At 48.7% G+C, this 13,064-nt stretch overlaps 1 protein-coding gene across 1 annotated transcript in view; it reads left to right on the forward strand.

The window, feature by feature from the left end:
* LOC135811247 (uncharacterized) overlaps positions 1-13,064 on the forward strand; it is a 170,319-nt gene that overhangs the window by 42,089 nt on the left and 115,166 nt on the right. The window contains exons 3-4 of the mRNA XM_065324444.1: positions 601-699; positions 1,212-1,286. Coding sequence (XP_065180516.1) covers positions 601-699; positions 1,212-1,286 — 174 coding nt within the window. The remainder of the gene's footprint in view (positions 1-600; positions 700-1,211; positions 1,287-13,064) is intronic.

Below are 13,064 nucleotides of genomic sequence, written 5' to 3' on the forward strand. Positions count from 1 at the left end.
ATCCGGCTGAAGCCAACTACCCTTATCAGTCACATCTGGCTGCAGCCAACTACCCTTCACTTTGTGTAGTGTCGCTATTGCTGTCTATGTCTGTGTGTGTGTGTGTGCCAGTATATGTGGAGCGAGAAAGTAGAGGCAATGATTGTCAAGTCCTAGTATTTGACAATTTGAATATCAAACTCACTCATGGCAGGTATAATACTGTATTCAGACAGATAGCCATGGTTAGAGCAGTGGACCTGATTCAACTAACCATAGATACTGTATTCAGACAGATAGCCATGGTTAGAGCAGTGGACCTGATTCAACTAACCATAGATACTGTATTCAGACAGATAGCCATGGTTAGAGCAGTGGACCTGATTCAACTAACCATAGATACTGTATTCAGACAGATAGCCATGGTTAGAGCAGTGGACCTGATTCAACTAACCATAGATACTGTATTCAGACAGATAGCCATGGTTAGAGCAGTGGACCTGATTCAACTAACCACAGATGCTGCACTCTCCCTCTCCATCGCTTTGATTGGATGTATACATGTTAACAATCACATGACTTGCTGTCCTAATGACTCATTTCCTGTTTTTGCTTTTCCAGCTGGTGGATGAGAAAGACTTGGCAAATGAGCTGGAAAAGCAAACGGTCAAGTGTGATTCGGGGCTATGTGAATGGAGTGGTAGCCTCAGAGATTATGTGGTAAGCTTCTTTTCAGTGTTAGTAAGTACAAGTTTGTTTGTTTTTTCTTTTATTTGAATTCGTTTAGAGAACAGGCAATTCTGCCTTCTCACCAGAGGAAAAACCTCCGGTTCCTGCTAAGACCAGTGATGATGATTGATGGTGCATAGGTTTAGACTGGTGATTATGCTAGGTAGGTATTGAGTAAATATCTGAGTAAAGATGTGTGTACAGCTATATGTATATGTACATGTATGTGTGGAGAATGACAAACATGGTGGCAGAACATTTTATTCAAACTCCATGTTCCTTTCTTGTTTGTGCGATCATCAGGCATTCATTCAAAACCCCATTCCGTGTTAGATAACACGTGTTTGTTACCTGATGATCGTGCAAGCGTGAAACTCGGAGTTACAATACAATTTTGTTCCACCTTACATGTAATGAATGCCAGCCCTTTCAGGATTTGATCACTTTATGGACAGGGATAAGTTCAGCTAGTGTGTGTGAATCATGATATTGATTTACTGCAGAAACACGAGGAAGAATGTCAGTATGGATACTCCTGTTGTCCATTTGGCTGTGATGTGAAGACACCTCGACGACAGGTAAGCTAAGAACAACACTGATTTCGTGAGGAAATGTGTACGTGAGTATACTGTAAATCAACAAATATTCGGCGCATTTTTATTCTCCCCTATTTTTGGCCTGGGAATTTTTGGTGTTAAATTTGTTGCGGCAGTAATTTAGTTTTGCAAGGTTCAGTGTGACAGTGTAGACAGGCAGCAACAGTATAGGCTGACATTTTAATGTGTCAAAGATGTGTTTTAGCCCTTGGAGGCCAATATTTAACCCTAGAACTACCAAAATATCAACTACCCAAGAAGTAACGGAGGCATCATATGACTCCACTGGACTTAAACATACCTGCTTGGAAATATTATCGTCAATATGTGTATAAACAGAAGTCCTTGGGATAAAAGGCACCTTTTAAAAGGAAGAACCAATAACATGTTAACTATCTTGGAGACCAGCAGCTGGTATTGGCCGCAGCGAAAGGGCGACCTCTCGTCGGTTTACGGAAAAATAGAAGAGCATTTGCTTGCCATTCTCATCCTGCAAACTCTACATCTCAGTCCATTACCACAGAAATGGCTCTTGCTGGGCCAACGTGCTGGATTTTTCTCAGCCAGGTTGGTCCTTCTTTGACTGCTGTGATAAATACATTTACGAGCGAAAGGAGAAAATTGTGTCGCGACTCATAGCAAACGAATAATTTCCGTTCGACGACGTGTCCGGAGACAATCTTCGTGATCAAACCTCAAGTAGCAGAGTAGTTCCTGGAAACTATTTTTAGGGATTTTACTTGATTATATGGCGTCCTTTCCTATTCAGCCGAAGGGCCGTCGGCAGACTATTGCGGGTACAGAGGACGCCTCTTGCGTAAATTTGCGAAACTAATGTCATGATATTGCCTTCACTCAAAGTAGAGTCCTCTCCAATTTTTTTTGTTTTCCCTTCTACCTTGTGCCCTTGATCATGACATGGATCATATTCTGGTCAATAAATGCAAATAATGCATCTGCCCCATCTTCAAAATTGTGAGTATCTCGGAAAAGCCTGCATACTTCGAAGCAACAACCGGTTGCGCGCGTTCGCGCTTGCTTGGTGCAACACATTTTCCACTATCTACCAACTTTGCCAGAGAACCCGGCTTCATTAAGGAAATCCTGCCCGAGTTTTGGACATTGATGCTCTGTTATGTGTATGGCTCCATAGCTTTATCACCACCATTATCCGCTTCCTCCCTCGACTCCGGTACTCAGGTATAATAAGGTGATCATGTGTGTACAAAACTTGTATTGGTAATAACTTTGGCATACATTAATATTTTTCAACAAAATTTTCTTTGGTGATACATTGGGTTAGTTGTCATCGATTTCCAATATCAAATTTAAATTATGAGCTGAATGACGTCATCAGTGCTACTTTTTATGTTCAGATTTCAACCCAAAACGCGGAGAAAACGAAAAATAGTAAGGCCACAAATCCTGGTGAACTGGATAGCCTTTGGGCCCTAGATAAAGGATATTGGTGGATATTGTACATAGATAACAACATTTCGCTGGAAACCAGTGTCGACTTGTTTCACCATACGCACTGTACACATTTAGTGTACGAAGCTGTCGTACCTCGGGGTCTGTTCAGTCTAACCACCGCGATGAACGGGTGTTTAGTATCGATATCCAGCACATTCCCGCTTGCTGGGATGTACAGCTAGCCAATGCAACAGCTCTCATTCGCCAAAGACATTCCCCACGCTCCGTGTTCAAAATAGCCGACATTGTCTCTTACACATAAAATAACTGCGCTGGTACATGTAGTGCATCACACGCATGCACCAGCAATCTGCTGTAGATCTACAGACAGTGCATGCAGCGAGCCGAGCATGCGCACTTGAGTAGGGTACTTGACTCCCACGCGCGATCGCTGGTCACAACTGTGAACTGAGTCTGTACACACGACTGTGCTCGTGTCGTTGTGACTTGCAAGTGCGCTCTGTACTGCATGCACTGATGTACTGTATGACTAGTCGACTGGACAGGAACAATGCAAGTGCAGTTTTCAGTGCGTGGACTCGGCTACTAAAACATTTTGTGGAAGCAAACAAGCCTTCTTTATGATCTTGGTCATTTTTCTCAATCGACTCTGCGCTTCCAGCTAGATGTGTCCGTGGGGTATTGCCCAACTAGAACTGTAGTCCTCACATGCCCCAGGTCGCGAGGAGCTAATCACTTTTGTCAGCAGAACTCCTGCTCGGGACTGGACACATTTATTCTGTCCGATGTCATCTCCGCTGCGAGTGGGGAGCTTCATGCCCACGATAAAAGAGAACGTCATGATATATTTTGAATCCTTCATCAGAGAAAGCTATTGGAGCTCAAAACGACACAAGACAATGGCCATGATAAAGATACTCGTACAGATCGCGATGTGACTGGCCTCCAAAAGTGCTGCAAAAGACTTGAAGTATTTTTCAAAACAAGATTGTGAAAAAAGGTGAGCGCTCGAGTGCGGCGAACATGGCGAAACGCCATGTTTTCCTTGGTAACATGACGTCAGCCACATTATCACCATGGCGAGTTGCAGCGCTGATCTTGAAATACTGCGGCACCAGAAAAGTGTCCATATTCTACCTGAGTACAGTATCAGACTGATCAAGAAGCCGGAGCAATTAGTATTCACTCATCTTCACTTGGAGCATTATAACTGTGTCTCTGTGTTCGGTCACTTCTAATTGCTCGCAATGCTCCAGGCACTCTCCTCGCATTCATCCCCAACCTCCTGCCCAATAACTTTCAAAATCAAATGAAATGCTTTATCGGCAGCGACACTGCGCCTACTGAGCATGGCTTCCGCCAGACCAACTTAAACTCAAAGGACGTTCCTAGAATATTCTAATTGCCCTGGCACTTCATATCATTCTATGCTGCAGATGACAAAGTGAATGACTTTCACTTTCAACTTAGTACAAACAAATTTGTCTGTTTCGGCAGGATTGGGGATTACGATATTGACCATAACGACACGTGAAATGTGCATATTAGCATGTCCATATGTACAAATCACCACCTTAATGGTCCCCAATCTCCTTGCTCCCAAATGTATTCCTCTTCACGTTATTCACGTGTGGTTCTAAGCCAAATTCGCCCTTTTATTGATGCCTATTGTATGTGGAGTCATATGATGCCGCGCGGTAGTTCTAGGTAGCACCCCCTGGCATTTCGGAACTGTACTAAATTTTTGAAAACACAACCCACTGCCATTAACAAAATACGAAATAAATAAAAGTTTGATAACCGCAATCAGCGAGAGAGCTTGGAAGCTCAGGCCCCTACGCTATGCTTTTTTGCCTTGATGACCTAGACAAAAAAAGCATACGGATGTTATAAATTCTTATATTAAAGTTTCAACTTTTTGTTTTAGACATAACCTCGGATTCGAGCCGGCACTATCGCCCTGCATGCATCCCCCGATACACTTCGCATACATACTGATTCTTCCAAGTTCCTTCACGTTATGATCTTGTATTTGAAAGCCCTATTTGAATATGCATTGTGGCCAGCCGTCTTTGATTGTACGGTACTGGATAGGTACGGGACAGGTACGGGACAGGTACGGGACAGGTACGGGACAGGTACGGTCGAGGGTAATACGACACCGTCTACCGTCTTGATGACGGCAAAAAAAGAAAAGGGATGTTATATTTTTTTCAATTATCCTATTCTTTTTCAAGCATTACCTGGGATTCGAACCCGCACTATCGGCCTACTTGCATTCCCCGTACACTTCGCATTCATACTCATTTTTCCAAGTTGCTTCACGTTATGATCTTGCGTTTGAAAGCCCTATTTGAATATCATGGCCAGCTGTATGTGGCCAGCTGTGTGTTTGTGGTCCTAGAAAACAACCATAAACCACACAGCCGTTGCCTACACAACCCGCGGATCCTGGCTCACAGACTGTGCTTGCTCCGCCGTCGCTGGTGGCGGTGGTGGAGGGGAATGGGTGTGGTGGCTCATTGGGTCGGCTTGTGTCGCCGCCTTTGCTCTGGCCGTCGGTGGTTCCTTCGTCAGTGCCCCCGGCGGCTTTGGCTGAGGCGGTTCCACTTGCGGTCCCGGTCCCACTGCCTCCTCCTGATCCTCCGCCATCAGTTCTTGCGGCGGTGGAGCTTGCCAATGGCAGACCGCGAGCAACACTGACAGCGTCATTAACACTACAAATGCCGACTCAAAAAGACCCACCTTGCATATCAGTAGCTCCCACACCAACACCAACAACGCAATGTACAGCAACCACAACTAATCCACCATCCAAGCCCATAATTGAAAGACCAAGATGATCAACAGCCAACTACAACAGAAGGTACGCACTCAGCGGACAAGGGCGAAAGGAGGGACGTGACAGCAGGGTGACGGCCGAGTTGAGTTCAAAGGACCCGGTCAGGCGGGATGGACGAGACAGAGAGAGTACAGAGGCAGCGGAGGATGGAACGGACGGCGGAGGGAGCAGTGAGTCGGAGAGCAGTGATGGGAGTGATGGTGAGAGTGCCGGTGAGAGTGTTAGTAATGTGCGTAGGTTTCGTGGTAGCAAGTCTTTAGTGTACAATCATCTGCTAGCTAGTCCTGATTGTTGCAATTCGTATTCCGACTCTTCGTTCACTGTATGGTGCCGTGGTCGTCATGGTTATGGACTGCAGTTAAAAGTGTTGGAAGCTATCTATCAGCGTCTGCATAAGCCTAATTTGTGTGTACAAAAAGATAGTATAATAAGGTTGAAATTGTTCAAGTAACGTGTCGCGTATAGTGCGGCCAAGCTTGGCCGTTAATGTTCTAGGTGTAATGTACTGCTGTTATGTGTTATCACGTTGTCCTTCCTTCCTTTCTCCTTTGTTCATTTCTCGCGTTGATTGTTAAAATTCACACTTGTAAATTTCACTGCTGTTGCTCTTAGTGTTATTTCTCTAACTTAGATTTTCTATAATAGTTCAATTTTTGTTTCAGTGTCCTTTAGTACAACGACGATTCCTGATGAGTGTTGTACGAAAACTTGTTTGAATCCATATTTTTTCTCTACACCATTTCTTAATATTTTCATCATTTTATTGCACATCGTCTCCACCGTTTTTACATTGCATGAATAAAGTACACAAATGTCGGTTCAGCTAGTTTGATTGATTGCGTTTATCAAACTATTGTCTCCTCGCCGTGTGTTTAAATAAATAAAAGTCACAAAATTAGGGGAGATTCCATATAACAGCAATCCCATTTTGAAATTCGCAAATGCATCATTATGATGCCTCCGCTACTTCTAGGGTTAACCACACCGACAATTTGTAGACTTATCATATGGGGATGATGGTGGAAGGGGATGGTGGTTGTATTGGAAATAGTTGCGTGTGTGTGTAAGGAAGAGGGGGAGGGGCGGAGGAGGGGGAGGAGTGGAGGAGGGGGGGGGGGAGGGGAGGAGGGGTAATTGACAAGTACATGTAATGTGTCTGGTGGGGGGGGGGGGGGGCAGCGGGAGTGTTGGGAATTGATGCATGTGTGGGTCCAGGAGGGGGGGGGGGGCGTTGGCAAGAATTGTGTGTGTAGGGGGAAGGGGAGGAGGGGGAGGGGGAGGGGGAGGAGAGGGGGGGGGAGGAGAGGGGGGGAGGGGAGGAGGGGGAGGGGGAGGGGGAGGAGAGGGGGGGGGGAGGAGAGGGGGGGAGGGGAGGAGGGGGGGGGGATAATTGTCAAGTACTGTCGTGGACATGGAAATCCGGTCGCACGTCTAGCGGCCCTAGGGTGCAGGCCATGCAGCCGTGGATAAACAGTACACACATAATTGTAGTGCGCTGGTCACATCGGATCAACATTACATGTGTACAGCATACAACGACGTTCTGTACGCGCTGAAGGCACCGGCCCCGGTTAATCAACTGAATACAACGACGTTCTGTACGCACTGAGGGCACCAGCCCCGGTTAATCAACTGAATACAACGACGTTCTGTACGCACTGAGGGCACCGGCCCCGGTCAATCAACTGAATTTTCATGTACACCACAGTACATGCAATGTGTCTGGTGGGGATGGAGGGATGGGCGGGGGGGGGGGGGGGAGTGGGAAGTGTTGGTAATGGATGCGTGGGTCCAGGAGGGGCGGGGAAGTTTTGGCAAGAGTTGTGTGTGTAGGGGGAGGGGACAAGGAGGGGTGGGGATAATTGACAAGTACATGCAATGTGTCTGTTGGGCGGGGGGGGGGGGAGTGGGAGTGTTGGCAAGGGATGCATGGGTGGGTCCAGGAGGGGGAGGGGTGGCACGATATATGGCCCAATATCAGAGAAAATCGACCTTCGGGCTATTTTGGTGAAACTGGTGCTGGAGTGTTGTGCACCCTGGGTTCACCAACTTCTTTGTAGTGATGCATGGCAAGTAAACTGGTGCTGGAGTGTTGTGCACCCTGGTTGCAGCAGGTTGTGGGAGACCATTCACCACAGTGTAGTTACGAATGAAATCGCGTACCTGCGTTACACCCACCGCAGACACAGCATGCCAGGGAAAACGACCAACATTCCCATGCTGTGGAGTAGTCAGAACGCCTGCGTCAAGATGTGCCTGCACTTGATGCACGTCGTATCGACTGGCAGAATTTGCATACAAAAATACCGCCTGACACGTTTTCACACCACCGACTTCGTACCAGTATGTCACTCGAGATCGCGCAGCATGATGTGCTTCGTGATGTCCTGAATCGCCACGATTAGCCAGAGCATCCAGCTTGCCACTCAAGAATACGCGACGGGCATCGTCGCCAAGAACCTCCGTAGAATTTCGCGCTGATTTTATAATTTCTGGTGGGACACTCAGGAAACAGTTTTGACTGCCTGCGCAAGGGCAGCCAGCGACCCGGCGTGCTTCGATGTCCTCAGTGGATGACAGCTTGATAGCTGGCTGCTTGTCCCTGCCTACAGCGGCAGCAGCTAGCGCTGTGGCCGGCTCCGATTGCCCCTGATCATACTCATCAAGGTCCTCTTCATCGTCGCTGCCGACAGGTAAGTGCGTCGTGTCAAGTGCGATCGTGCCATACGCGCTATCAGAAGCGCTGGCATCGCTGGAGGGGATATCGCCAAAGAACGATGCATCATCGTCGATGAGATCGCGGTTGGCCTCCTCTGTGAATCCAAAACAACCTGACACAAGGATCGCCTTCGATTTCCTTCCGCCATTGTCGCCTCCGCAGTTTGCTGTGATAGAATCGATTTTTTTGCGATCAAATTTGTTTTTTTGCTTTTTCTCAAAAAAGTCGCGTAGCCCCGAAGGTCGAAAGTCTCAGATATCGGGCCATATGTGTGTAGGGGAGAGGGGGGGGGGGGGGGGAGGGTTTGGGAATATTTGACAAGTACATGTAATGTGTCTGGTGGGGATTTGGGGGGGGGGGGAGTGTTGGTAATGGATGCATGTGCGTGGCCAGGAGGGGGGGGGGGGTTGGAAAGAGTTGTGTATTTGTATGTAGAAGGGGAAGTATTGGCAAGCAATGTGTGTGGTGGAGAGAGGAGGGGGAGGGAGGGGAGGGGGGCAGGGAGTGTTGGGAAGTGATGCGAGTGTGGGTCCGGGGGAGGGGGGAAGAGTGTTTGTAAGCGATGTGTGTGTGTGTGCGTTTTGGAACGGGGGAGGGGGGAGGAGGAGGGGGGGGGGGGAGGCGAGGGAGGGGGTATTGGCAAGTCATCTGTGTGTGAGTGTGTGTATGTGTGGACAGGTACCGAAGCAGTGGGTTGATGCTACTATCGTACACAACCCCAAAAAGTCGACCTACAGCTGTATGACAATAGACCAATCCCAAAAGGATTGTCTGGGTTCGAAAGGGGGCATGTCAACTGAGAGTCCACTGTACAACACATACATGCCACCACCTGACCAGCATGCAGCACAGGACGTGTTTGATAGTTTGCGTGTGAATGCGGGGGTAAGTACACGGTTTTCTCGTTAGTTGCATGCAAGGGAGACGATGCGACAGAAAGCAACGCTCTTTGTGGGTTTCTCTCTCGCACTGGTAATGTTCTGCTGGTGGAGTCGAAATGCTAAGCCATAATCTTTGTTTCGCTCTGCTGTGTAGCGTCAAGAGGTCAACGAGCATGTAGAGCTCACTTTGATGCAGTAGGCAAGGCTGTGAGCGCTGTAGCTCAAAGCGATAAGCCCTAAATCGTACGAGATATTTCGAGTACTATTGTTTGTTGCGAGCGCTTCGTCTTCGATGAGTCCTGCCTCTTTCCTGCCAGGCTTCCTCCTGTAGGACCAACCACGAAGTGACTGTACTCATCTTCAGCCGATCAATGTTCTACTGCACAAGAAGATTGCGTTTTCACCAAGCAAATGCCCCGGCAAAGACCATCGCCATGTCACACCGTCGGAACGAGTTCATGATGAGAATCATCATTCGCGCTAGCTTGATGAAGAACTATTTCGAAAGGCAACATACCGTATTATCTCTAATATAAGCACCGTCCCTTATTTTTTCAATGTACCTCCGCCCCGTGCTATTAATGGAGACGTTCCTTTATTGGAGACTGTTCCATTATTATTTCAACCTCATTTCAGAGGCATGTTGCCATGCCAAATTCATATCAGACACACACATTTCAGGGTTTTTTTTCGCCGGCACAGACAATGAATTTACACAGTGTGCTTATAATGGAGACTGAGCACTTTATTTTTTGAATGCCGCCCCAAGGTGTTCTATTATTGGAGACGTGCTATTATTGGAGACTGTGCTTATATTAGAGATAATACGGTAGTCTCTACCCCCGGGACAACAACTATGTACAGGTCCTGGAAGGAGAGAATGTCTCCAGCGATAAGAACGAAGACGACGGCGGTATCTCAGCAACCTGGAGTCAGTGGAGCTCGTCAAGCTCCTCCGCCTCCGCGATCCGGTACATTTACAGTAGGCGACATGTCGACACGAGCGTACGGAAACCCAGCATGCACTGCAGGACTGTTGCGAGAGTTTGCGGAAGAAGTCCAAGTCGGGAAATCCATCAGCTCCAAAAGCTACCTATAGGTGGGCGATGAGACTCCAGCTTCAGACTACAACAGTCAGGACTTGCAAATAGTTGAACTTGGTGAAGCAGCAGATCGAGAAGTTAGTTGAAATCGTAGCTGTTGCGGTATGTCGGCGCTATGTAGCTTGTATTTTTTTACGGAAAGTCGATCGCCACGCGAATGTTCTTCTCCTTGCCGAGAGCTAGCTGGCCTCCAAACTCCGTCAGGGTCTGCCTAAGGTACCGAAGGTCCTTTGACTAGCTGCTGGCAGGACTCCATAAAATCCTTTAGCTTCAGCTCGGTGAGCAAAAGTCTCTCTCGCCACCGCCATGAGCTGACACATATAAACTAAATACAAAACGATGCACTTCACACGAGCTGGCTCGCACGCGTGCCCCCTTTCACGAACCCAGACAATATTTTCGGGGTTGGTCTATTGGCGTGGCATTACTCTATTGGATGTTGTGGGGAAGGGGTTGGCTGCCATCATACAGACACTTCTCCAGTGGCTGGCGGAGACCCTGCTGCCAGACTCTTAGTGTGGTTTTAGGCGTGGGCGGTCATGCTCGGACATGATTTTCTCTGTGCGCCGACTTGTGGAGAAATCTTTCGAGCATGACAAGAAAAAGAGTGTATGTGGCATGTACTTGCTTGTGCTGGGGCACCGGACACCCTCCTCGCTGTCATCAAGTCCTTTCACACATCTATGTCTGTCGCAATCCGCACATCTCAGGGACACACTCAACCCATCAACATAACGGCTTGAGGCAGGGGTGCTCTATGGCGACTGGCTTTTGAATCTATTCATGTGGACCGTTTTCACTGTTTGGCCCCGGAGTGTGTCGACAGTTCCTGGCGTCGGCATGGAGGTTCGCTACTGGATTGACGGCAACTTGTTCGGCAAGCCCAGGACGCAAAAGACATCGACCAAGTTTGGGGAATGCCAGTTCGCCGACGATGCAGCCTTGTTGGCGACTACGCGAGACGGTGCTCCGCTCCCACTCTCTGTATTCCAGGCGACTGCTGCTGATTTTGGATTAACTGTCATCACTACCAAGACTCAGTACATGGTGTTCGGCAGCAACATCCAAGATGCAGACTGTGTCTCACTCACACTGGCGGATGTTGAGATCAAGAACGTGCCTGAATTCAGGTAACTGGGTTCCATTATTGCCATTAACAGCCGTTCGGCAGCGGATGTCAATGTCTGCATCGCGAGTGCATACAAGGCCTGTGGTTCTTTGCAGTGCCCTGTATTTTCCTATGGTCAGCTTCCTGTCTTCGTGAATAGGTCGGTTTTCAACGCGTCTGTCATGTCCTTGCTATTATCTGGTTCGGAGTGCTGGGTCCCTCTTTAGGGCGACTTGCAGCGCCTTTCCACCTTCCATATGCGCTGTGTCCGCTCTATCCTTTGCGTGTCGAGACAGCTAATGTGGGATGCCCATTTCAGCAATGCTGAACTATTGCGTATGTGTGTGTGGGGGGGGGGGGGGGACCAGGAACCATCAACTGTAAGCTCCGGCATCGTCGGCTAGAGTGGCTAGGTCACCTGGCGCGCATGGATGACACCCGCATGCCGAAGTGCCTTCTGTTTGGCCAGCTCCCACCTGTCAGGCCTGCCCATGGACCGAGGAAACGGTGGAAGGACAGCTTGTTGGTCGATCTTCACCATAACCAAATTGTGAACTGGTACCTCACCGCTAATACATCTCGCAAGGAATGGTGAGGTAGATACCAGGATCAGGATACGGAACTGGCCGCAGCAGCCCCCATTGAGTGCCCTATATTTGGAAAGGTCTGCTATAGACCAAGCGATGTCAAGTGCCACAAGTGCACAGCAGAGCGTCACAAGTGCACAGCAGAGCGTCACAAGTGCACAGCAGAGTGTCACAAGCCTGTCCAACAGCAGTGTGGTACATGTCAATGCGCAGATTGTGGGAAATGGTACCGTAGCAGGGGTGGATTCGCTGTCCACAGGTGCCAGCCTACCTCGATCGCTAGCCCGCTAGCTCCCGGTCATTGCAGAACTCGCCAGAACCGCCCAACATTGGATGAGCGTGCCAAGTTTCCTCTACTGTGTCAGAATTGCTTTCGGAGATTTCGGCAGTCCCGGGACCTGACGTGGCACCGGCATGTTTGCTCCTCCCCCTCCTCCCCCAATGGGACCACGTAACCTTTACGGCAGTGGGTTAACAGGACAAGACAGGCGTATGTGTGTGTGTGTGTGTGTGTGTGTGTGTGTTTGAGAGGGGTGGGGGGGGGGGGAGGGGGGGGAGGATTATTGGCAAGTCATCTGTTTTTTTTGTTTTTTTTTTGCTTTTTTTTACTATTTGTTAAGTATAGCTTGAACACTCACTGCATGATGAACTAAAATGATCCAGAAAACTCAGCACAATGGTGCATATCCAGCAGGACGGAGTAGGTGGGACCTGTGAAGCTCAGCCGACCAAGGGTCTCGGCATCACAGCTGCACATGTGCACCAAAGCCGCTCTCAGCTATATCTATAAACTGATGTGTCTGGCAGGGCCACCGTAACTAACGTCGCTGGTCTCCTCACAGCTTCCTCCACCAACATGTCCTCGAACTCGGTCCGACCACTCCGTGCGCCCCGAGGCTATAGAAAGTCCTCCCGGCTTCTTCTCCTGATTACCTGCGACGCTGCTTCCCCCACAGCATCATTGACGAGTGGAACAACTTGCCCCCAACTGTGCTGCAGTCTCCGCCACGCCTGACGTCCCTCCAGTCTTTCAAGGGCTAGGTGCATCAGCACCTACCACAAAGCCGCTGGTATTGGGCTACAGAC

This window comes from Sycon ciliatum, chromosome 3 (genome assembly GCF_964019385.1).
Source record: "Sycon ciliatum chromosome 3, ocSycCili1.1, whole genome shotgun sequence".
Lineage (NCBI taxonomy): Eukaryota > Metazoa > Porifera > Calcarea > Leucosolenida > Sycettidae > Sycon > Sycon ciliatum.